The sequence below is a fragment of the Schizosaccharomyces osmophilus genome, chromosome 3, assembly GCF_027921745.1.
Source record: "Schizosaccharomyces osmophilus chromosome 3, complete sequence".
In the NCBI taxonomy this organism is placed as follows: Eukaryota; Fungi; Ascomycota; class Schizosaccharomycetes; order Schizosaccharomycetales; family Schizosaccharomycetaceae; genus Schizosaccharomyces; species Schizosaccharomyces osmophilus.
In genome coordinates, this window is record NC_079240.1 from 150,671 (window position 1) to 172,812 (window position 22,142).

At 38.0% G+C, this 22,142-nt stretch overlaps 11 protein-coding genes across 11 annotated transcripts; 5 read left to right on the plus strand and 6 right to left on the minus strand.

The window, feature by feature from the left end:
• Positions 1 to 226: 226 nt before the first annotated feature.
• On the plus strand, positions 227 to 1,327 carry pcm1 (P-TEFb-cap methyltransferase Pcm1; the record flags this gene model as incomplete). Its single annotated transcript, XM_056182910.1, has 1 exon — positions 227 to 1,327. The coding sequence occupies one exon, from the start codon at positions 227 to 229 to the stop codon at positions 1,325 to 1,327; it is 1,101 nt and encodes a 366-aa protein (XP_056038993.1).
• Positions 1,328 to 1,662: 335 nt separating this feature from the next.
• On the plus strand, positions 1,663 to 5,688 carry btb1 (BTB/POZ family ubiquitin-type ligase substrate adaptor Btb1; the record flags this gene model as incomplete). Its single annotated transcript, XM_056182911.1, has 1 exon — positions 1,663 to 5,688. The coding sequence occupies one exon, from the start codon at positions 1,663 to 1,665 to the stop codon at positions 5,686 to 5,688; it is 4,026 nt and encodes a 1,341-aa protein (XP_056039851.1).
• A 423-nt stretch (positions 5,689 to 6,111) lies between these two features.
• sdh3 (succinate dehydrogenase (ubiquinone) cytochrome b subunit) lies at positions 6,112 to 6,669 on the minus strand (the record flags this gene model as incomplete). The annotated part of the gene is made up of 1 exon (XM_056182912.1): positions 6,112 to 6,669. The coding sequence occupies one exon, from the start codon at positions 6,667 to 6,669 to the stop codon at positions 6,112 to 6,114; it is 558 nt and encodes a 185-aa protein (XP_056039863.1).
• A 523-nt stretch (positions 6,670 to 7,192) lies between these two features.
• Positions 7,193 to 7,912, plus strand: rpc37 (DNA-directed RNA polymerase III complex subunit Rpc37; the record flags this gene model as incomplete). Its single annotated transcript, XM_056182913.1, has 1 exon — positions 7,193 to 7,912. One exon carries the CDS (start codon positions 7,193 to 7,195, stop codon positions 7,910 to 7,912), a length of 720 nt encoding a protein of 239 aa, XP_056039790.1.
• Positions 7,913 to 8,206: 294 nt separating this feature from the next.
• On the minus strand, positions 8,207 to 8,656 carry rpl2402 (60S ribosomal protein L24; the record flags this gene model as incomplete). Its single annotated transcript, XM_056182914.1, has 1 exon — positions 8,207 to 8,656. One exon carries the CDS (start codon positions 8,654 to 8,656, stop codon positions 8,207 to 8,209), a length of 450 nt encoding a protein of 149 aa, XP_056039395.1.
• A 560-nt stretch (positions 8,657 to 9,216) lies between these two features.
• On the plus strand, positions 9,217 to 10,272 carry ark1 (Aurora-B kinase Ark1; the record flags this gene model as incomplete). The annotated part of the gene is made up of 1 exon (XM_056182915.1): positions 9,217 to 10,272. The coding sequence occupies one exon, from the start codon at positions 9,217 to 9,219 to the stop codon at positions 10,270 to 10,272; it is 1,056 nt and encodes a 351-aa protein (XP_056039384.1).
• A 378-nt stretch (positions 10,273 to 10,650) lies between these two features.
• On the minus strand, positions 10,651 to 11,257 carry atp23 (mitochondrial inner membrane peptidase Atp23; the record flags this gene model as incomplete). The annotated part of the gene is made up of 2 exons (XM_056182916.1): positions 10,651 to 10,658; positions 10,705 to 11,257. The coding sequence occupies 2 exons, from the start codon at positions 11,255 to 11,257 to the stop codon at positions 10,651 to 10,653; spliced, it is 561 nt and encodes a 186-aa protein (XP_056039843.1).
• A 2,645-nt stretch (positions 11,258 to 13,902) lies between these two features.
• nip7 (RNA-binding ribosome biogenesis protein Nip7) lies at positions 13,903 to 14,693 on the plus strand (the record flags this gene model as incomplete). Its single annotated transcript, XM_056182917.1, has 3 exons — positions 13,903 to 13,958; positions 14,105 to 14,191; positions 14,294 to 14,693. The coding sequence occupies 3 exons, from the start codon at positions 13,903 to 13,905 to the stop codon at positions 14,691 to 14,693; spliced, it is 543 nt and encodes a 180-aa protein (XP_056039759.1).
• A 447-nt stretch (positions 14,694 to 15,140) lies between these two features.
• Positions 15,141 to 17,127, minus strand: srp72 (signal recognition particle subunit Srp72; the record flags this gene model as incomplete). The annotated part of the gene is made up of 4 exons (XM_056182918.1): positions 15,141 to 16,176; positions 16,227 to 16,546; positions 16,717 to 16,779; positions 16,867 to 17,127. The coding sequence occupies 4 exons, from the start codon at positions 17,125 to 17,127 to the stop codon at positions 15,141 to 15,143; spliced, it is 1,680 nt and encodes a 559-aa protein (XP_056039333.1).
• A 502-nt stretch (positions 17,128 to 17,629) lies between these two features.
• On the minus strand, positions 17,630 to 18,967 carry hem15 (ferrochelatase Hem15; the record flags this gene model as incomplete). Its single annotated transcript, XM_056182919.1, has 3 exons — positions 17,630 to 18,640; positions 18,701 to 18,745; positions 18,794 to 18,967. 3 exons carry the CDS (start codon positions 18,965 to 18,967, stop codon positions 17,630 to 17,632), a joined length of 1,230 nt encoding a protein of 409 aa, XP_056039782.1.
• Positions 18,968 to 19,769: 802 nt separating this feature from the next.
• On the minus strand, positions 19,770 to 21,323 carry SOMG_04133 (transmembrane transporter; the record flags this gene model as incomplete). The annotated part of the gene is made up of 1 exon (XM_056182920.1): positions 19,770 to 21,323. The coding sequence occupies one exon, from the start codon at positions 21,321 to 21,323 to the stop codon at positions 19,770 to 19,772; it is 1,554 nt and encodes a 517-aa protein (XP_056039341.1).
• Positions 21,324 to 22,142: the final 819 nt, after the last annotated feature.

Genomic DNA, 22,142 nt, shown 5'->3' on the forward strand with positions numbered 1-22,142 from the left:
CTTGGAATTAACCAACCAACGACTCCATTTTTGATACTTTTCATTCTTCTCCTTGTACAACAATTAAAGGGGATTTTATATTGTATATTATATATTTGATTTAAACGTCAAATGCACTTTCTATAGAGAGGTATATTCAAAGGTATAGTTGCGTTTCTTTATGAAAGAGTTCTAATGTATAATTCAAGGGTTGGATAGCTCGTACTCTTTTGAAAATAAATCAATAATGAACGAAGATAACTTATTAAGGAATCAAAATACCATCACAGACAGGAAAAAAAGCATTGAAGGACCGGAGATGTCCAACCGAAAACAAATACAACCTAATATTAGAGAAGAGAGGAAATCAGGCCAATACAGAAGAAGAGACTACTACACAAGCAATGAAGAAGAGAATTATTCAAGGAACAGAGATGATTTTTCCAATCGAGATGTTGTTCGAACTCATTATAATGCACGACCTGATATGGGTACAAGGAAGCGACAGTTTTCCCCTATTATCCAGTTAAAGCGTTTCAATAATTGGATCAAGTCTGTACTTATTCAAAAATTCACCCCAAAGGTGGATGATAAGCCGTTACTCGTGCTCGATTTAGGCTGTGGGAAAGGCGGTGACTTAATTAAATGGGATAAAGCTGGTATCGAAGGATACATAGGTATTGATATCGCTGAGAATTCAATCGACCAGGCGAAAAGACGGTACCGTGAACTTCAGCCATGCTTTGATGCTCTATTTTATGCAGGAGATTGTTTTTCTCGCTCCATTGGCGAGTTTCTACCTCCAGATCAACGACAGTTTGATATAGTGTCTCTACAGTTTTGTTTGCATTATGCTTTTGAAAGTGAACAGAAGGCTAGAATACTTTTGGAAAATGTCTCGAAATGTTTGCCTCGCGGTGGTATTATGCTTGGTACAATTCCAAACTCGGATATAATTTCTCAACGCTTGAAAGAGTTACCCCCTTCTGCGGATTCTTGGGGGAATGGTATCTACAAAGTACGTTTTACACAGCGACCGTCTCACACCTTCCGCCCTCCTTTTGGTATTCAATATTTTTTTTATTTAGAAGATGCCGTAACCGATGTTCCTGAATACGTTGTTCCGTTTGAGGCATTTCGTGCAATCGCAGAGACGTACGATTTAGAATTGTTATGGCAAAAACCGTTTGTGGACATCTTCAATGAGGAAAAAAATTCGGAAACATTTGGTAATTTGATGGATCGCATGAAGGTAGTTGACAGTAATGGAAAGAGAGGAATTGATCCCAAAGAGCTAGAAGCTGCCAGCTTTTACTTGGCGTTTGCTTTCGAAAAACGAGGGATCTGAATAAAACCGTACTTTAATTTACAAAAACAAGAAGCTATTAAACTTTTTTTTGAGGTTTTTATACCAACTATTAGCGCTGTTTATGTTCAGCAACTTCTTTTATAATTTTCCTGTAATATAAGCGAAAGCTTATTTCGAGCTTGTCGCGAGCTCAGTCGAAGTGCCTTTCCTCTGGGATACAATAGACTCAGTATCCTTTTGCCATATCCTTTACGGACAGATCAGTAAGAAAACACGAGTGGCAAGTTGAAATTGAGCATATATATTTTGTAAATTGTATTATAGATGAATACTGAATTGCTTCCGTGTAACTTCAATCGAATTTCGTTAATTCAATGAGTCTTTTGCTTTTCGCTTACTATTTTTGCAACGACATACGCTCTTTTCAGACGCTATTAAGACAAAATGATATAAAACCACGAGAGCCAAGAAAGGGCTTGTCGGAAAAAAGCCCTTCAACCTTGAATGTAAATACTAAAGATCGTTATGGACGCACCGTTCTTCATATAGCCGCATTCGAGAAGAAAAACAATTTTGTTCGAGCCTTGTTGCAACATAAAAATATAGACGTGCTCATTCAAGATGAAGAATCCGGTTATACTGCTTTACACCGTGCTATTTATGCAGGAAATCTTGAAGCTGCTTCCTTATTACTCACAAAAGAGCCTTCTATTCTTTTAAAAGTGAAGGATCATGAAGGACTATCTCCTTTTCAATTACTGTATAGAGTATATTCTTGGACTCATCCGCAAAATAGTTTTCCAATTTTAGGAAACGAGCTTTACAGTCTTGGGAACAATGAAAATAGTATTCTCGGCTTTACGGTTTCAGGAAGTCAAGATATGGCTAAAAGAGTGTTTCTGTACCGTAAGCAAACACCCAACTCATCAGCTGGTCAACTCTTTCATCCAGACAAAATAATTGACATTCAGTCTTCAAAATTTCATACTCTGGTTGCCACAGATGAGCCGAGTCCAAATGTATATTCTTGTGGTATTGGAGCCGGTGGTAGACTCGGTTTTAGAAAAGATGCCCAATACACTTTTACTCCTGTGTCAGACTTACCGTACAAAGTGGTGCAAATATCTGTAAGTCAAAATCATTCTCTCGCCTTAACAGATTTTGGAAATGTCTATGCTTGGGGATTGAATACCTTTTCTGCTCTAGGATGTAACGTGGATAGTTCGAAGAAAGAAGATTTTATTCAAGTGTCCCCCAAACGAATCTCTGCATTTAAGGACTTGAACATTGTTGGGGTTGTCGCAGGTGACACTTATAGTGCTGCCTGGACGCATTCTGATTTATATACTTGGGGCCAAAATGAAGGACAGCTTGGCCATCCGGACGATTCTTTTATAATATCTACTCCACGTCGAGTAGCCGGTATAACTTCCCCTGTGGTTAAGGCGACTTGTAATTCACATAGTCTTATATTATTGTTGGACAACAACACAGTGTTAATTCTGTCAAACTATGTGCAAATGAAGGTGCCCGTGGCTATAGATATAGAAAGTCCACTTACCTTTACTAAACACCCTTTATCTCTATCACGCTTTAATATTAGAAAAGTCGAGGCTTGCGAGGATAATTTGGCAATACTTACTGAACAAGGAGAGGTGTTTGTTGTTGATCTAATGCCTTTGCGATCCATTAGAGAACAAAAGCAAGGTTCCTTATCTACAAAAATAAATAGCAAGAGTTCTTTTAAAATCACTTCATTTTGGTCGGTATTGTCACCAGAGAATGCAGCAATTGATGTTGCTTGGGCTGATAGTAATAGTCTTTTGTTATGCCTGAAAAACGGCACGTGTTGGATTCGTCAAATTCGTTCTAAGAAACGTGAAAAGGCATCTTTAAAGCAGAGTACTAAGGGAATCTACAAATACTCTTGTATCGAAAATATACAAATGATAACGAATGTTCGAACGAACGGTTCCGGAGGAATTTTTACAATTAGAAATGATTATCGTCCTCCCCATATCCTTTTTACCATCCCCGAGCTGAATGATGTATTCACTTCTCTTCTTCCATATAGAAATATCTTGCATAAAAGGAATCCCACTCTTAAAGCAGCAGAAGACGAAGATAGCCCACCATATTATGATGACGACCGTGATCCCACGGAAGATGAGATGCGAATTCTTTTTTTTAATCCAGGAATAATAGTCAATAGTTATAGCAACTATAAGAGTTCGTCAGCTGATGTGTGTTTACGATGCGTTAATGAGATTTTCTGGTGTCATGAATTTCTTTTATCGGCCCGTTCTCCTGTTCTTCGACAAATACTTTGTACTAATAGAAACGCCAAAAAGGCATATTTGGAATATCGAGTTGATGAAAAAGGGGAACCTACTCTGGTTATTAATGATGTATCTGCTTTGAGCGTCGCTGTGCTTTTGCATTATCTTTATTCAGATTCTCTTCTTCAACCCTGGAAGTGTGACTCAAGATTAATGTATCTTAAAGAAGAGTTACTAAAACTTAGCAGGATTTTAGACTTACCTCACTTGCATGAGGTTTTACCATTTACAGCTCCTCGTCAGCCTGTAATGTCATTAGCCAAAGACATAAATTCTCTCTTTATGAACAAGACTGCCTTCGAACATTCATGTGATACGATTGTAAAATTAGAGGATGGAGAACTAAAAGCGAATAGTTTATTGTTGAGAATTCACAGTGATTTCTTTGATTCATTTTTCTTGTTTTTGGACGGACAAGTGCATTCCAAATCTGAATATTATATAGTCAATTTACCTGATAAGAGTCTTTTCCATTTTGGACTCATTCTTCGTCATATATATGGAAGTGGAGACTTGGAGATTCTCAATGATATTAAGGACTATGATTTCTACAGTTGGCTGGAGACGATGACAGTTATGCTGAGTATATCTGATGAGCTTCTATTTTTTCGACTGAAGGAAATATGTGAGCAATCTTTGCTTCGATTTTTGAATTTGAAAACACTGAATGATATGTTTGAGTTGTCTTCTTGTTACCATGCAGATTCGCTTTATAACCGATGCGTTGACTATGCGTGTCATAACATAGGTTATTTTTTGGAAAAAAATCGATTAAACGAATGGGAAGCTAAACATCTCGGCAAGGTTTCAAAACGCTTAGAATTGGCTTTACAAGAGCAAAGTTCCCACACTCAACCCAATAAGGTACTCAATAAGCTGCTATTTAGAAATGCAAAGTATTTAGAAGAAAAAGCATATGAATTAAAAGTTCTGCGAGAGTTCCTCTTTTCAGGTGAATCGACAGAGTTTTGGGATAAATCTCCTTATCGGATAATCAAAGAAAATGATGTTGCTTTTTCCCAAAGCCGGCCACCGACAGTGGCTAACGACTTGTCTGAGCAAATAGTTGGACCAGCCAGAATTACTGAAGCTGAAACGAAGCAGGAGAAGAAAGATGGTTTTGCAAGAAGAGAAAGCCCAGAAGTATTGGAACAATCCCAAGGGTTGTTGTCGTTTAAAGATAAAAGCTTCACATCACCAGGGACACCTATTACCGAAAACACTAATGGAGAACCTATTATCAAAGAGGAGGGTATAAAAAGCTTCTTGAACACTGAACGAAAAGGTCCCTGGAACAGTACGCTAAATATAGTTGAAAATGCTAAGAAACCTACGAATCGTGCGAATTTGAGAGAATTACTTGATGAAGCTAACGGTGTGGGTCAGTCTATGCCAAACAACGAGTTTCGTGGTATGAAGGGCGTAATGAAAAAGTCGCAGAAAGAAAAGAAAAAGGAGTTATCTAAGCAGCAACAGCCAATTCGCAAGGGTGGTGTACACGGATCAAACCCGGAACTCGTTGAAACAGCAGCGAACGCGTGGTCAATGAGAAAACCTACGGCTCCTCCATCTAAAAAACCATTCAATGGAATTCTTCGAGAAGTAGCTAGCAATGAAGCACCTTCCCAAATATTTTACAAAGAACCGAAAAGACGTATATCGAGTGGATCTCCGTCTAGTTGGAATACATCAGGAAAACCTCCCAGTCAACCTTCATCATTGCCTAAGAGTGGAGCACAAACGAATTCGTTGATGGCGATTATGTATGAGCAACAAGAAGAAATAGAAGAGCGAAAAAAAAGGCTGGCAAACAGAAAACCGATAGAGGAAATACAACAGGAAGAAGAGTTTCAAAAATGGTGGGAGGAAGAAAGTCGTAAAGTTCAGAAGGGACTAGGAATCAAAAAAACAGAGGAGGAAGCGAATGAAAACCCTTCTCGGAGACGAAGGCCAAAGAAAAACGACAAAAAGAACGTTTCGTCCACGAATGAATCAAAGTCTCAACCTATAGATATTCCTCCGGCGAGTTTCAAAAAGGGTAAAAGCCGAGTATATCGGTGAATTCGTTTGTAGATTATACATAAAAAAGACACAAGTCTTATAAAATGACATACATGATGTGTGAAATTACTTATTTATTACTGTGCTATATATTCCGGCGATTACTTAATGGACATAGAATGAAATTTACTTAATTAACTATCAAGTAATATCGGCCGTAATTCAAAGCTTCTTTTTCGTAAATTACTTGCTCTCGAAGAATTGGGCATAGTATTTACTAAAAAATTGGAGTGGATATTCATCACCACAAGACTGAAGCATGTATAAAAAAGAAAAAAAAAATTAGAAAATATAGAGGGGGTGGGCAACTTAAGCAATTAAACATTTGACGTGAAAAGGAACTTACGAACTTGAAATAGCAAGTTAAGAGAACGCAAGTACGAATAATATGTTTATTTTCCAACCAGCATGGCATGGATGAACTTAAACAAAAGAAAGGTAGCCAGAAGTTAACACAGATGCGATGAGAACAGCATAACCAGTACGGTAGACACCTTTAAGAGTTAATTCTTTGGCGGTGTCCCAAATCAAATGACGAAGTCCGTTAAAAATGTGGAAAGTAAAAGGATAGGAGACGGCGAATTTGGCAGGAACCTTTATCCATGTAGGAATTTGTTGAAGAAGACTAGAGATGGTTTCAGTATCAAGAGAATAGCCAGCCAAAGGAGCAACTAAGTATCCAGTAGCAAAAAGATAAAGAGTACCAGCCAAGGCAACACCAGTGACACGGTGGAGACTGGACAAGTACCAAGTTAGTTGAGGTTCATAGATGCTCAAATGGGGAGAATTGGGACGATGAAGACGCTGGTCAGCAAGGCGGGAACGGCCCTCCATGTCCGTCATGTGTTCAGTAACGACGGAGCGTTTCCAAACATTATTCAACAAAGAAGAGGAAGCCAAAGAGTTGGAGGGACGCAACAATTGAGAGGCAGAACGGAAGAATCCGGGAGAAAGAGAATGAAATGTACGGGTAGCAAGCATGGTTGAGTAGTTTCGCTGAAGACAGAAGGTAGGGTAAAGAACTTCGAAAAGTTTGTTTTTCACTCTTAAAATAATCAAAAAATAAGTCTTAAACCGTGGATCGTGTCCCGTCTAATCCTCAAACTCACAAAAACAAATTAAACAGTGGTTTGTAGCGAATGGAATTGTAATCCTAGCTATTGGAGGGCATAACGACAATATCGGGACTTGCTAAAGAAGCGAGATGGTGCGCACTGCAACGAGGAAATGATGTAGTCGAGGGTTCGAATCCCAAGGAGACCTTCTTTTTTGTTTGAATTTTACCATTCGCCTTTACTGAGTGTTTGTAAAGAGTGTGTGGTTTCTTGAGGATACCTTAGATGAAACTGAGATCTTGAAATAAATTATCATTTTTTGAGTTATCTTTGGAATTTTTGCTTAAAATCAACCGTGTTTGAACGAACGGAAATCATTGTGCTTTTTGTCTGGCAGAAGAGATAATTACTAGTCATTGGATTAAAGAAGCGCTTTCATAAGGTAAAGAATGTCTCAGCAGGACGTACATATGAACGAAAGAATTGAATCTCCAGAATCACAAGATGATCCTGTGGTGAGAACTCTACCTGTATACTATTCGCCTGCCCTTCGGAACCATTTACTCTTGAATCAATATCCTTTAAGACCAAAGAATCGCGAATACAGCAGTAGGACGGGAGAAACACCGATGAATGCGCGCATCAAGCCCAAAACCGGGTGGATGGAGATGGAAGTGCCTATTCCTACAGCAAATTACTTTGACGAAGACAAAGCAAAAAAATATAGTGCTGAAAACCAGCCATTAAGGACACAAGTGCTTGCGGGCCGCCTTCAACAGCCGCAAACAAACCTGATGGTAGGATTGATTCGTAATGGTCAAATTCATATTGTTCCTTTGCGCGGATTAACACAATTACGTCCTTCTATGCGACATGTAGATGACCATACACAACGGGTAAAAGCCTCTACTACTTCTACAACATCACAGCCTAACGCTTCCTCTTCCCGTGGACCCGTTCGTGCCATCCAAGTGACAGCTAAGCAAAATACAGAGGCTCCCAAGCTGTCGACGACCCATATAATTCGGGCAACAGAAGAGGAAGAGTGGCAATCGGTTGAGATTCGGGAAAATGAAGAAGCCCACACAGTTGCTAAACAGTTGGAGTGTCCCTTAGAACATCAACCTAATGAGTGCACACCAGCGGACGTAGAATACTCGTTTCTTTAGGATAATTGGGATAAACAAAATGGGGTTTACTTATACAATTTCAATGGAAATGAAAGTAGCATATATAATTTTGGCGTATTCTATACTTTTAGTATCGGTCTCCATGTACAATTGTCCTGAAACTCGAATCATTGTCATTAATAGTCTCTTTCATTAGAGATGAAAATACAGCTTACCCTTAAGCCACTATGTTAAAAATACCGCAATGGATGTCTACGTTTTTTACATCTACTAGTACAAACTCAAAGAAACTCCATAACCCAAGAAATCATGCTTATTGATTTTTAAAAAAATCTACTGACTAGCAGCAGCCTTGGCGTTCTTGATGGCTTGACCACGGGCAGCGCCGGCGGCAGACTTGGCATTGCCAGTCTTCTTCTCGGATTGAGAAGTAGTCTTCTTGTCCTTGGCTTGCTTCAAAGCGGAAGCACGAGCAGCAGCACGGACTTCAGGGCGTTGGTTACGCTTTTCCTTGATAACATCCACAGAAGCACCGACAACACCACGTTGGTGCTTAACAGTACGGCGAGAACGCTTCTTGGCAGATTCCTCAGAGAGACCCTTCTTGTGCATACGACGGTAGAGGACAGTCCATGACAAACGACGGGGGTTCTTGCGTTGGAGGAAGAGGCTCTCAGACTTCTTGTTTACAAAACGAAAAACCTTGTTGTCTCCACGAACAAAGAGTCTTCCAGCTCCTGGGTAAACTTTAGCACCGGAGAATGAGCAGATTTCCACCTTCATTATGCCTTGTTGTTCGTGGTCGTTATAGTCAAAAATATTTCCTTACCGGGTTTGTGTTTCGAATATAGCAGTCACTTACCCTAACCTAGTAACAGGGATTGGGTATTACCTTTATCTACGTTAATCACAATAACGAGGTGACTACATTTTTTAAATAAACAAACAAAGTAAAGAAAAATACTATTACTGGTTCTTTCCGTTTAATTATTTTCCAAGAAATACTGCCTTGGATTGAAATGTTTATTGATTATGAGCGTTAAGCTTAATAGGTATGTTCTTGTGTCGCTGCATGGAAATCACGGTTCATTTGCCTAACTCAAAGCTTCTTAATTGACTCCAACGACTCTTTTTACAAATAAATTTACTGATAGTGTGATCATTACGAGACAAAAGGGTAGTATATCAACCATGAAGTTTATAATGTTGTTTACATCAAACGACTTTAGAATTAAATGAATGAAAACGAAGAAACATGTCACCGCAGAATGTAAACAACAACAACAAGGAAGAAAGCAGTTGACCAAACCCAACATCAAGTTGGAAGAAGAGGTTTCGAAATTATGAGTGATTCGAAACTTGCAGGATCAGTAAATCAGCTTTCAATATCTTCAGGCTCGACCCTGCCAAGCAGTGCAAACCCTGGACGTCAACAGTTATTAAAACTAGCAGTTTCCAATCAACGCCAAGTAAACTATCCTGTGACAAAGAAGGACAGTAGAGGATTAGAAAGCAAACGGTATTCTTCCAGTAAACAAAAAGATGAGCCAATTGCAGGTGTTCCTTCGCCGATGGGACCTCAATGGCGGGATTTTCATATAGGCATGTTTGAAATAGGAAAGCCGCTCGGGAAAGGAAAGTTTGGGAGAGTCTATTTAGCAAAGGAAAAGAAAACTGGATTTATAGTTGCTTTAAAAACGTTGCATAAATCCGAGCTCATTCACTCAAGAATTGAAAAGCAAGTGAGAAGAGAAATTGAAATTCAATCGAATTTGAGACACAGAAACATTCTTCGTCTATTTGGTCATTTTCATGATGAAAAAAGAATTTTTTTAATTCTCGAATTTGCCGGGAGAGGGGAATTGTACCAGCATCTTCGAAGAGCATCTAGATTTCCTGAAAGTACTGCTGCTAAATATATCTATCAAATGGCAAATGCTTTAGCCTATTTACACAAAAAACATGTTATTCATAGAGACATTAAGCCTGAGAATATATTGCTCGGTATTGACGGTGAAATCAAGCTGTCCGACTTTGGATGGAGTGTACATGCACCTTCCAATCGCCGGACAACACTATGTGGTACTTTGGATTACCTTCCCCCTGAAATGGTCGAAGGTAAGGAACACACTGAAAAGGTTGATTTGTGGTCTTTGGGTGTGCTGACTTATGAATTTATCGTAGGAGCACCCCCATTTGAGGACGTATCTGGTCACTCGGCCACCTACAGACGAATTGCAAAAGTGGATTTGAAAATTCCTAGCTCTGTCTCGCCTGAAGGAAGGGATTTAATTAGTCGTCTGTTGCGACATAGTCCTGAACAGCGGATTTCCTTAGAGCAGGTTGTCAAGCACCCTTGGATTCTGAAATTCAAAGCTTCTTGGAATCCCGATCAGTAAACAGAAACAAGGCTTTTTAGGTTGAGTCAGTGAATTTGCGTGACGTTTCATTTAAAACTTTCTTTGTTCACATAATTTATTTCACTTTAATAACGATTTTTGATACTTTTTCTATGACAGCTAGTATTTTTTTGCTCATATAAACTTAATGCGTGGTGAAAATGACATTGAATTATCAAATATTGTAACGAAAGGTAAAAGGGAGTAAAGGAGAAAAATGAAAAAGAAGACTTGATGATCTACAAAGAGGGGAGCAAATAAGATATAAAATATTGGGTTTCTTTCAATTTGAACAAAAAGAAGGATTTTTTTAACGGTAAGTCAAAAGACGATTGTTTCAATAAGTAACGGTTCATAGCTAAATATCGCATTTATGAATTAATAGACTAAAATAGGTTAATGATACAAGAAAAAAAAATGAAAACAACATACTTTTTTCAAAAGGTCTGGTATCCCGGAAACATGAAGCAAACACTTCTTGAACAATCATCTCTGCTTGGTTTTTGCTTTGGCACTTTGGATTGCCTTGAACGGAAAGTGTTGCTCTGCGCTTTACGCATTCTTGATGATGTTTCCTGAATGTGTCAATGTTACCATAAAATAATTCTTTTGTCCACCGGCATTCACCGCTAAGGCTGCTAGCGCGAATTTCAGAGCAGGCATGATGGCGCAAATCGTCCCAATTGACGTGAAATCTACAGTCATCAAACATATGAACCATTTCATGAGCTATAGTGTTTTCAGCCATTTTTTGGCTGTAGATCCGATTCTCACAGAGTACAATGCCTTTTCCTGGTACATAACCGCCCGAGGTTTTCTCGTCACATGGTTCACATCGAACATTGGATGCATCGAGATCAGAATTTAGATACTTTAAAGACTTTTTCAGAAAGACGAGAATAGGTGAGTCAGACAAGAGAGCTTTCTTGACGCGTTCACAGTTTTTTTTTTCTCTGCTGGGTTCGATCTTTGCCGTTTCTGACATGCTGCAACGAGCTTAAGATGATATTTTTAGCCTTGGACTGATATGAAGGAATGAAGTCGGAATCTATTGAATATAGCCACAAGTTGGCTTTTTCGCTTGAAAAAGGAAGTCTAAAAGAAGGGGATTCAGAAACCTAAGTTAGAATATAATATAGAAAGATATCCAAAAGAAAAAAAAGTGAATTCAGTGACTCTCTTAAAATCTGTTTCAGTTAATCCTAACTCATTAAATTGAAACTGGCCTCTGCTTGGAAAGAACTTCAACTTGCCAATTTGAAATTTCCTATGATATCGTATTAAAATTCGTCTTCAAGAGAAAAGACAGCGGCTATTGTTTGAAATCAAAACTCAGTTAAAAATAAATATTTTTTTTTGTGAAATTCTTTTAAAAACAATTCTGGCCATTGCTCGTGTTTGCAATACATTGTTTACATTAAGTACCTGGATCAAGCATGAAGCAATAATTGTCGCTTCGTGTGTACTAATGTATGAGTTCACAAGCGATTTATTTCATTGGAGCTAAGTTTAATGATCGACTGTTAAGGAGCTTGAAACCAAGACAAACTGAATACCGTTGACTACAGTTAAGTAGCACCATCCGTAAAAACCATCCTGAATGGATAATTCCTTTCGATATTGTACCTAAACCTTTGATATTAAGCATAAAAAATTAAGCACATAATAGTTTTTTTTCAAAGCTTTTTTACCTTTAGATGTTCTGCGATGGTAATTTCGCAAACAGAATTCTCAGAGGTTATGAGAATTGACTCTCAAATGAAACAATAATTGTGTTTGTAGTAAAAGTTGCTAAATTCAGATGCTATTTTATTCATTATATAATGCCAACAACTTCTGAATATTCTGACTATAAACCTTCATATTACCTAAATCACCTTTCTCATGGTTTGTTTACTTTTTGTAATATAAGAATACATATAAGGCTAAAGGAAATATATACTACCATTGAATAACTGTAATGAGGGCACTGACATAATGTCACTGTTTCATGAATGAGAGACATGCAGAAAGCCATCACCAAGATTTTTTCAAACTCGCATCTTTGGTTTTAACGGGCAGGCCCTTTTGGAATATTTTTTTTCTTTTTTGAAGCGAGGCTCAATTCCCTTTTTCGACAGATTCTTGGAAAGTGCAACCAGTTTCTACTGGCTTTCTTTGGTGATTCTAGTTGTTTATTTCCTGGACTGTGTGATTTTTTTGTTTTTTTGGATTGCCATTGTAAAGATGAAGAATAGTTGTATTCCTGTTTCGAGTTCGGAGACCTCCCTTAAAACGCTCAATGATGAAAAGTTAGGCATTCAAACTTCAGATGCCACACCGCCTCCATATTCAAATAAGAAGTATTTAAATAGGGAAGAAAATAGAAGTTGATTAAGTGTATGGTCAAGCAACGGCATGTTTACGCGAAGAATCCGCTAATAAATATAAGAGGGCTTTGGATAATTTTGTAATCCTATCGTATATTCTGATTTTCGGCTTCTAATTGTCCTTGGTTTGTTTTTATGTACTATTCTTCGTCTACAAGTTCCCTGTGAAAGCGCAAGTCCATTGGGGGCTTTTTGGCGGTTCGATTACATCTGTGATGCTGCTTCTAGCAGGTAAGACAGCGATGTCCATATTTTGAACGACTGACTAACTATTAGATTCAATGGAAATAAATTCAATAAAGTGTGAAGTATTGATAGGCAATGTGCTTGTCGCAGCATTCCACACAGTTGGTTTCGATGCCTTCTGTTTAGTCTCATCTTTCGGCCTGAAGAAGTACGGAGTGTTTGAAAATTTGAACCCTGCTGTTTACTGGTTGATTTTCATCACAATAAACACATTCTTATTTCTTGTTTGGTATGTACTCTTTGGAGATATTCCTCTCATAATATATTATTAACCTATTTAGAATCGTTCAATGTCCAAGATGAGAGACATTCGAACGAAGAAATCGAACTTCTACCTCTTGATGACCAAAGTACTGAATTTTGAGGTTTCATGTTTATTTATTTCTGTAGTCTTGTCGAAACCGTGTTCATTTCTTCTTCGATTTTCGCGCCATCATAGGAAGCATCGATGCTAATTACAGTCCGCCAAGTTCCGATATTCGTATCAAAAAGAATCACGCGCAGCAAGCAAGGAAACGTTGTATCTAGCATGGCTTTATTTATTTGCTTTTCATTAGTTCGTTTCATATTCGTTTCACAGCATTGTTGCTTAAGTATCCGTCATTTCATTAAAAATGAAATACAATTTTACTGCAGCACACCCGGATTTTCGTCATCACAGCATTTCTGAATATACATATTGGGCGGTAATTAGATATTGTTTTCACCATGGGCTAAACCCATTTGAGAAGGATCTGTAAACATCCTTCAACACTTATTACAAAGATAAAACCAAAACCAATGGACAAAATAGGAACTTTGTTGCAAAATTGCTTTTCGTATTTAATTGTTTACTTTTTTCATTTTCTTTACTTTCCTCGCTCCATTACGTTCTTATTGTAGATAGCACAAGCTACCAGATTTTAACGTGGTGTTGACTTGAGAATAAGAGAGAAACTTCAGTTTGAAATTTACCAAACATACGGCTTAGGGAAATTTGGGAATTGGGAGCATTTTCTGCTATTTATAGACAACAATGAGGCCTTTAACACACGAAGAAACAAAGACTTTTTTTGAGAAGCTCGCTCAATAGTAAGTACATGGGAGAGAAAGGAGAAAGATCCACGGTTGAAAAATTTTGTCTTTTGACAATGCCACGCGAAACTCACCTTCTTTGGCCTTCTTAAAATGGAAATATGAAATTCGAAATTAGAATACTAACCAATGATTGTTTGCAGTATCGGTAAAAATATCACTCATTTAATTGATCGTCCAGACGATCCCCACTGCTTTCGTTTACAAAAAGATCGTGTCTACTATGTCAGGTAAGTTTTTATTCCTCTATCGAAGGGTTTGTAATTTGTTCGCTTCATCTTTCGTGCCCTTTCGTCTCATTTTTTGCACATGATCACTAACTTCTGGAATAGTGAAAAGGCTATGAAACTGGCTACTTCGGTTGCTCGTACGAATCTTATGTCCTTGGGTATCTGTTTTGGAAAGTTTACAAAATCGAACAAGTTCCGCTTACACATCACCTCCTTGGATTATATTGCCCAATACGCTAGATATAAAATCTGGGTCAAGGCTAACGGTGAAATGCCCTTCCTTTATGGTAACCACGTTTTGAAGGCTCATGTCGGTCGTATTACCGACGACACTCCTCAACACCAAGGTGTCATCGTTTATTCTATGAATGATACTCCTTTGGGTTTCGGCGTGACAGCTCGCTCTACTGTGGAATTGACACGTTTAGATCCCACCACCATCGTTGGTTTCCATCAAGCTGATGTCGGAGAGTATTTGCGTGATGAAGATACTCTCTTCTAATTAGGAACTGAATATGCATATCCCTTTTTAAACATTCTATCTCTTCCTTTTCTTTTAACTAGTCAGGTGTGCTAGGTACTCTCTTCTTCGAGACACCTATCTTCCAAATGAACAACGTTTCCTTTTTGTTACAAACACGCAAAGGATAATACTCGTTTAATCGTTTCATTTTCTTAGTTTTTTTGGTGACGCTTCAGGTGTTTGATTTTTGTTACGTTTCTCTTACGCTTAAAAAATATCTTTTAACAGGAACGATTCTGGGTTATTCGGTTTTACTATTTGTAGAAATATCTTAATTTAAATGAAAACATCAATTTATTAAATACGTTTACCTAGTGAAGTCTTAAAATCATTGAAAACTTTTATATAGAACTAATTTGTCCATCAGTAACGAACTTTCTGAGGGAAACAAAAATAAACTACACATATTCATGAAATAAATGAATTTTAGGTTGCAATTCCTTGCATGTTTCTGCCTTTGTTTTTTATCTTAACATTAGTACGATCCCGCTTAGGAAGCCAGCGTTGGGGATCTGCCACTGAGTTTGGATTAAAATTCTTCGGCATAGGCTTTTGGCGCTTTCTTGTTTTCTTAGACGCGTCGTTATTAGCCTCACGTTTCAACGATCCTATGGTAGTCGACACTGGTACTCCCTTGGACTCAACTGCATCAATATCAACATTCCCCACTAAATCAGCCACAGAAATTAAATGACTCTCAAGTGGTTGACTAATGGGTTCATCAATGTAGCAAAGGGCAGCCACTTTACTGGAGATCAACTCACTGATAGGACCATTCCACTCAATTAATTCCTCAACTGTCTTCAAACCACTTCGCACGAAATCAACGTTTACTTTCTCATCAATTGAAGCCAACAATGAACGGGTGCACAATAATAGTTTGGCATGGCAATTGGGTTTGTCAGTCCAATATCTAGCAGCAGCATGTAAATTTTCAGTGCTTGGAGCTTGAGAACATTGGACCTTAGAAAGGAGTGCGTCGCCTAAACCGGCTAAACCAGGGGAATACCTCAATGCAAAATCTTTAGAAACTTCTAATGCTCCACACATTTTCTTGTACACAGCCAATGCGCCACGATAGTTTCCATTTGAGATTTTATATTGAATCAGTAAAAGGCCGCTACTAGTATCAGCAGGAATTTTTTGGAACTTGTTTTCTAAATATCCAGAAAGCTTCTTAGAAGAGGAAAGTGCACCTTTCTCATGTTCTAACATAAGAACATCGTAAAATAGTTTATCCTCTTCGGTACGCTTTTCTTTCTTGTGAACAGCACGCAATTTACCAACGGCCATGTCCAGCAAGGCCAAATTTCTTGTAAGTTGTAAATTTTGAGAAGCCAACAACTTGGTAAAAGCTTTTTCGACTGGTGTTTCGTGAATGCTGCGAAAAGCAAGGTAGGGATTTCCGTTATTTAAGCACAAAACATTGTTAACAAAAAGGACTCTTGAAGTTTCATCGAGACTGGTATTCATTATTAGTAAACATTCCACAAAGCATATGAAGCAACTTACCTTGTTGAGGCTAATTTCTTAGATTCTTTTTCGGCTTTTTGCAACTCACCAGCCATCAAATGTGCATAAACCAATTGCAAACGGCATAAATCCACATGGGAACCTTCTTCGGAAGACTTGTTATCTTTGGTTTCCAAATTCGTGACTAAGGAAGACAGCAAATTAATAGCCTTGTTCCATTGTTGTAAGGTAAGGTAACGAGTAGCCAAATTAAACAAAGAATCTTGATCCTCCAAAGAAGGCATACTTTCAATTTGCCATCCGGGGAGTTGAGAAGCAACTGCAAGCAAATTTACTTGAATATCAGAATGTTGTTCTGGCTGATTAAAGTTAGCATATCGTTCATCTGTAATATTTACAAAAACGAAGCACCAGATCGACAGCTGACCCAACAAGTCAAAATTTTAACAAAGAATGATTTTTTGTTTGAATAAACTTCGAGGAAAATGAATTCTAGCTCTTGAATTGGGCCAATCACAATCACACTTACCAATTCTTTTATAAGCTTTTCGTAAACTTTAACAGCTTTAGAGAAATCTGACTTTCGATAAGCCTACCAACGTTAATATGATTGAATAAGCGGTCAACAAGTACAAGATACAAGCGTAAAACGCGTGCATCAAGTAAAATTTGTATTTACCTCTTGAGCTTCCAAATGCTGAACAAAATGAACATCCTCTATTGCAGGATAATCTTGCTTTAAATGAAATTTGCAATAAACTCTCTCGTAAACAGCATCCTGTTCGCCCAAATACTTTTCAATGATATCCAAGGCTTCTACATAGCATTCCACATCAATCAGGCTCAAAACTTTCCGATAAATATCTAATTTAGAATCGCCCACTTCTATTTTTCCAACACGATCGGCAAGAGTAGTAATCTGTTCTTCAGTGTCCGCCATGTTGGTGGTGTCTTGCTCTTGGCAAGTCTTCTGCTGTGCATTCTTATATCAGTATACACAGCAAAAAACCACTTGCAAGAAAGTTCTATAGCTATATAGACTTAATTTATGAAAGTAATTAGCAATGATAACGAAGAATCGTCTTTTTCTTGTTTTTTTTTTTTTCAGTAATGATCGGTAATGTCTAACTACACAGGTGGGAAGAGTTTCACTTTGTTCACATTCCATTATGTTTCTTTATTAATTAACTTTGAATTCTGTCTGTTTGATTTCTCAAACCTTTTTTTTCTAAAATGAGTGGTAAAAACATAAAACTCTACTATCCTTCAAGCAATGGATAGCTACCATCGAACGTAGTATTTTTTAATACGTAGTTTTTTATACCTTGAAAGTTATATTTTGGAACAGAAACGGAAGCTATAGTATGCAATGCATACATGAAAAAGGCAAAGATAAAAAATAAATAAATTATTCAAAAATTAAACAAAGAAGAGAATCTGATTTAAGATCTTTGAAAGAAGTCAATTCGCTTTTGACAAGACTCGTTCGTGCAACCAGGACATCTCTGAGTAAATTGACGGGAATGAGGTGTACTCGTTTCCAAATGGAGCCTTACTAAATCAGCCATTCCTTTAATAGCGACTGCATTATCGTTTATACTAGGTGCACGTTTAACCCCAGTGATGCCTTTACTCTTAGCATCCTCAATGTAATCTTCAAGTTCCTTTAGGGTTTCAATATGATCTGAAGTAAAGGCAACGGGGACTAATATCATGTTTTTATGGCCTTGCTTTCCAAATTGCTGAATTACGTCTTCTGTGGAAGGAGACATCCAAGGAACGGGGCCAACTTTGGACTGCCAAGAGTTTATATATTTATATTTAAACCCCAGATTTTGCATAATGCCATAAGTAGTTGCAGCAACTTCATTCACGTATGGATCTCCTTTAGAAACTTGAGACATGGGTAATGAGTGGGCACTGAATATAATCACAACATCATCTCGTTCCTCCTTAGGATACGTCTCCAAGGTTTTTTGAATATTTTCTGAAAAAGCCTTCAACAAACCTTCCTGTAAAAACCAACGATCCAAAACAGACCAGTCAACATCGTGCTCCATATTCATTTCAAGAAGCTGTTTTCGTAGTTCATTCAGAGAAGCACCACTTGTTGAACAAGACCATTGAGGATACTGACTAAAGGCAACCGCACGCTTAATTTTAGAGTCTCTCAAGTCCTTAAGCATTTCTTCGGTTAAAGGAGGAGCATAACGAAAGGCCACGAATGGAACATGAGGAGCCGACTGGGGAGAGGTTTCATCTAAGATTCTACAGATCTCTTTTCCTTGATATTCAGTCCAATGCAAAATTGGGCTTCCACCCCCAATTTCTCTGTAATGCTCTCGAACGGCGGAAGTTCTTCTCTTAGCAATTAATTTACCAAGTAAGTTTTGAAAGTAGCCTAGTGGAATAATGTCACCATCAGAAAAGAGGCGTTCCAAAAAAGGACCAACCTATGTTTATTAATATTCATGTTTCGTAAATTGAAAGGATTGGCTTCTAGCTAATCATACCTCGTCTAAATTCGATGGTCCACCCATATTAAGCATCACAATAGCCTGTAGAAATGTTAGTGATCAACATATAAGACTAATAAATGTACATACAGTTGGCCCTTTTCTAGAAGCGGTATCTTGGAACTCGACAGATTCTGTTGTCTTTGCTGTCATCGAAGAGGCTTTCCTAGTATTTAACGATGGATTTTGAAAGTCAAAATGAAAACTTGGTGAAAAACATCTTGGTCTTAGAACTGGAAATCGTAAAAAACGAGATCGAATCATTTTCACAATCGTCTCGTGGAAAGCGGTCAGGTTATTCGACTTTCTATAAGTTTACCTCGAGAATTGTTACCGTTGAATCCTGAATTAAACAAGTTAAACAAAGGGCAAGATTCCTTCAGCAGGTGCTGTTATTACTAGCTTTTTTTGACAAATAATTATTTGTAAGAGGGAGCACTAACGACTCTTCTGGAGTGCTAATTTCTCGTTCCAATACCGAACGATGACAATCCAGTTTTGTCTGGATATAAGAAACAACAAAGTATATTAATAATATATCTTCTTAATTTTGAGGAAGCATCAAGTTCTACTCCAAATTGGGTGTATTGAACGCTAGCAATATCTTCATACACTGGTTCATTTAGTATGATTAACCTATAAATAAAAAACGATAATACGCTCTTTTAGAAAAGTTTGAAATGGATGAACTTCGTTAATTGCCTTATTTTACAAATGAAACCTTAAAAACCTCATTCCATTTGAACACTTATTGAATAAAAAAAGAGCGCTACGAATTTCATGTGAAAGTACTTGCAGACGTCTCAGGGTTTCATTCCGAAAATAAGTAGAGTATTGCCAAACCCCTTTATCACAATCGTTTCAAGGTTGCGATGTAATACAAAGATGTAGAAAGTAAATATTTATTCGTGTCATCCTGACATCCATAAGGATGTCCTTTAAATACCAACTGTCTGGCCTTTTGTACACTTACACTAAACTATATTAAATTAAAAGATTATCCAAACAAATAAATCCAGTACCCAAAGTATACCATTTTTATACCAGAAAAAAAACACCGTTCCCCTTACTTTTTGGTAAAGAAATGCTTCATCCATCTAAAGGAATCACCAATACGGCTGAAAAACTCGTCATCATTATGGGCAGCAACAATAACCTCGCTCTTGCCGGCATCCTTGTCAATATTGCTTTTTGTGGAAAACAGAGACGATGATGGTCGACGAGCCATACCGACACCATCCACACCTTCTCCTTGCTTCAACCAAGGCTTTGATGTCTTATCGGCGGTTTCAATAAAAATATGATATAGAAAAAGGCCTATAATAATCATAACGAAAGCAATAGGATAAAGCCAATAGACGTGGTTTCCAAACACATGGATACCAATAATTAAACTCCAAAAGTCCGAAGTCAACACTGAAATATTATAAAAGGTAGCGGAAGACATACGGAAACATATAGGAGCAAGAGAATAAAGAATAAGCATAACGATGATGAAGCCAGCTAAATATCCTCCCATACTGCGGGTCCAATGCAAATGCAAAAATTCGTGGCGATCGAAAATAAAATTCTGTACAATACTGATGATGGAGGAATAAAGACTCAGTTGACCGACGACTACGTACAAAGGCAATTTGGAAGCAAAATATTCCTCAATGGTATTTGACAGACCATAACAAGTTGCACCAAGAATCATGTAACCATCTCCTAAACCAGGGTTCACTGCACTTTTTGTATTACTGCCATAATTTTTCAAGTCACTGACAACCAACAAGGCAAGGCCACCGATACAGACCACAATACCGAGCAGCTGACTCCAGTGGTATCGTACCTTAAGGAATAAAAATGAAAGAATGACGACTGCAACCGTAGCCCAAGAGTCCAAAAGACTCGCGCTAATCACGCTGGTATATTGATAAGCGAGAACTACAAAATAATTCCCCTCTACGTCGAAAAATGCAAAAATAATGTACTTCCAGCCATGATGAAGTACCATTTCAAAGTATTTCTTAAATCCCATTCGATAAATGGTATAAGGAGTATATACGACAGTGAGCGCGGCATAGAACAAGAAAACTTGAAAAGCAGGGACTTTTCCCATCTCTGATAGAAAGCCGTTGAAGGTATTACTAGCGGTCAAACACAATGAAAGCACTTGACCCAAAACAAAGACAATCCAAAAGCGCTTGTTTAAAACAAATGCAAAAGCCCTTCTTTTTATCTTCTCCAAACGAGGAGGCTCCTGTTCTGGTGGATGTTCTTGAGAAGACGGTCGGATTTGTGTGTCATGCTCGAAGGGACCATCATCCAAAGTCCTTGTAGAAACTTGCTCTTCATTCTTATCCAAAGACGTTTTGTGGATGTCCTCATTTAACTTGTTACTGGCTGGGTGAATCCCCGTAGATTCGGCTTCTGGTAACTTGCCAGTACTTTTAATAGTGCTTGCAACGCTTCCAGTATCAGCATTAACTTCCTTTATCTGGTGAGAAATGTCCAATTGGCTTGCGTTTGAACTCTGAAGCGAACCTGTTCGTGCCAACATATACTCATCAGAGATTTCTGTGCCAGAAACGGAGTTTTGCACCCCATGGTGATCCCAATCATGATTATTTCCGCTCATTCTACGGGAATAAATGCAAAAGAATGCCCGTTCCTATTTTAGCAAACAGCGATGGTTGTTTGTGAACGACAGACAGGTAGAATTTTGAGTATTTACAACTATCGCCATCCCTCCTTGTAGTAATATGGGAGCCATCCCAATATACTGGGCAAATATCATTCGTCCAATGGGGGACCATTAAAAGAAATGAGAAACAAGGGTTACAAAACAGCGAACTCTTTCTATTCTTTTGCTAAGATTTTCGTCTTTTACAACCTTGTACATTCCAAAACTTCTTTGACTTGAGTTTTTTACGCCTCAATTGTTTACCAAGTAAGTATAGCAGACTACCGTATTTTTATTTAACGTAACGTAATGCATTCAAGTTTTCACCGTACATAACATAAGATGGTAGCATAACGATGGGAATGGCGTCCCGAGGCAAAAATTCGGCAAAAGAGAGATCTAAACTGTACAAGAAGGTAATCCAATCAACGACGATACGTTGCTTTGATGTCACATTCTATGACATCAGCAAGCAAAATTGGAGAGGAAGGGTAAGGCTAGTCGAAATCGGGGATATGGAGAACCAAAGCACGTTGAATATAAGGTACGAAGGGTGAAAAAGAGCTTCCTGCGTCACTGGAAAAAGGCTGCTTGTTTACGTCGCTGAAAAGGAAAAAGGGGAAAATACCCGAAAACCACAGAAACAAGTCTTAAGAAAGAATACTTCAGCCTCAAAAACAACTGTCAAAAAGTTTATCTCTTCAACCCTTACCCTTTCAGGTTTCCAAGGGTCAAAATTCAGGTGCGCTGCCTGGGAAGGAAGCTTACAGCACA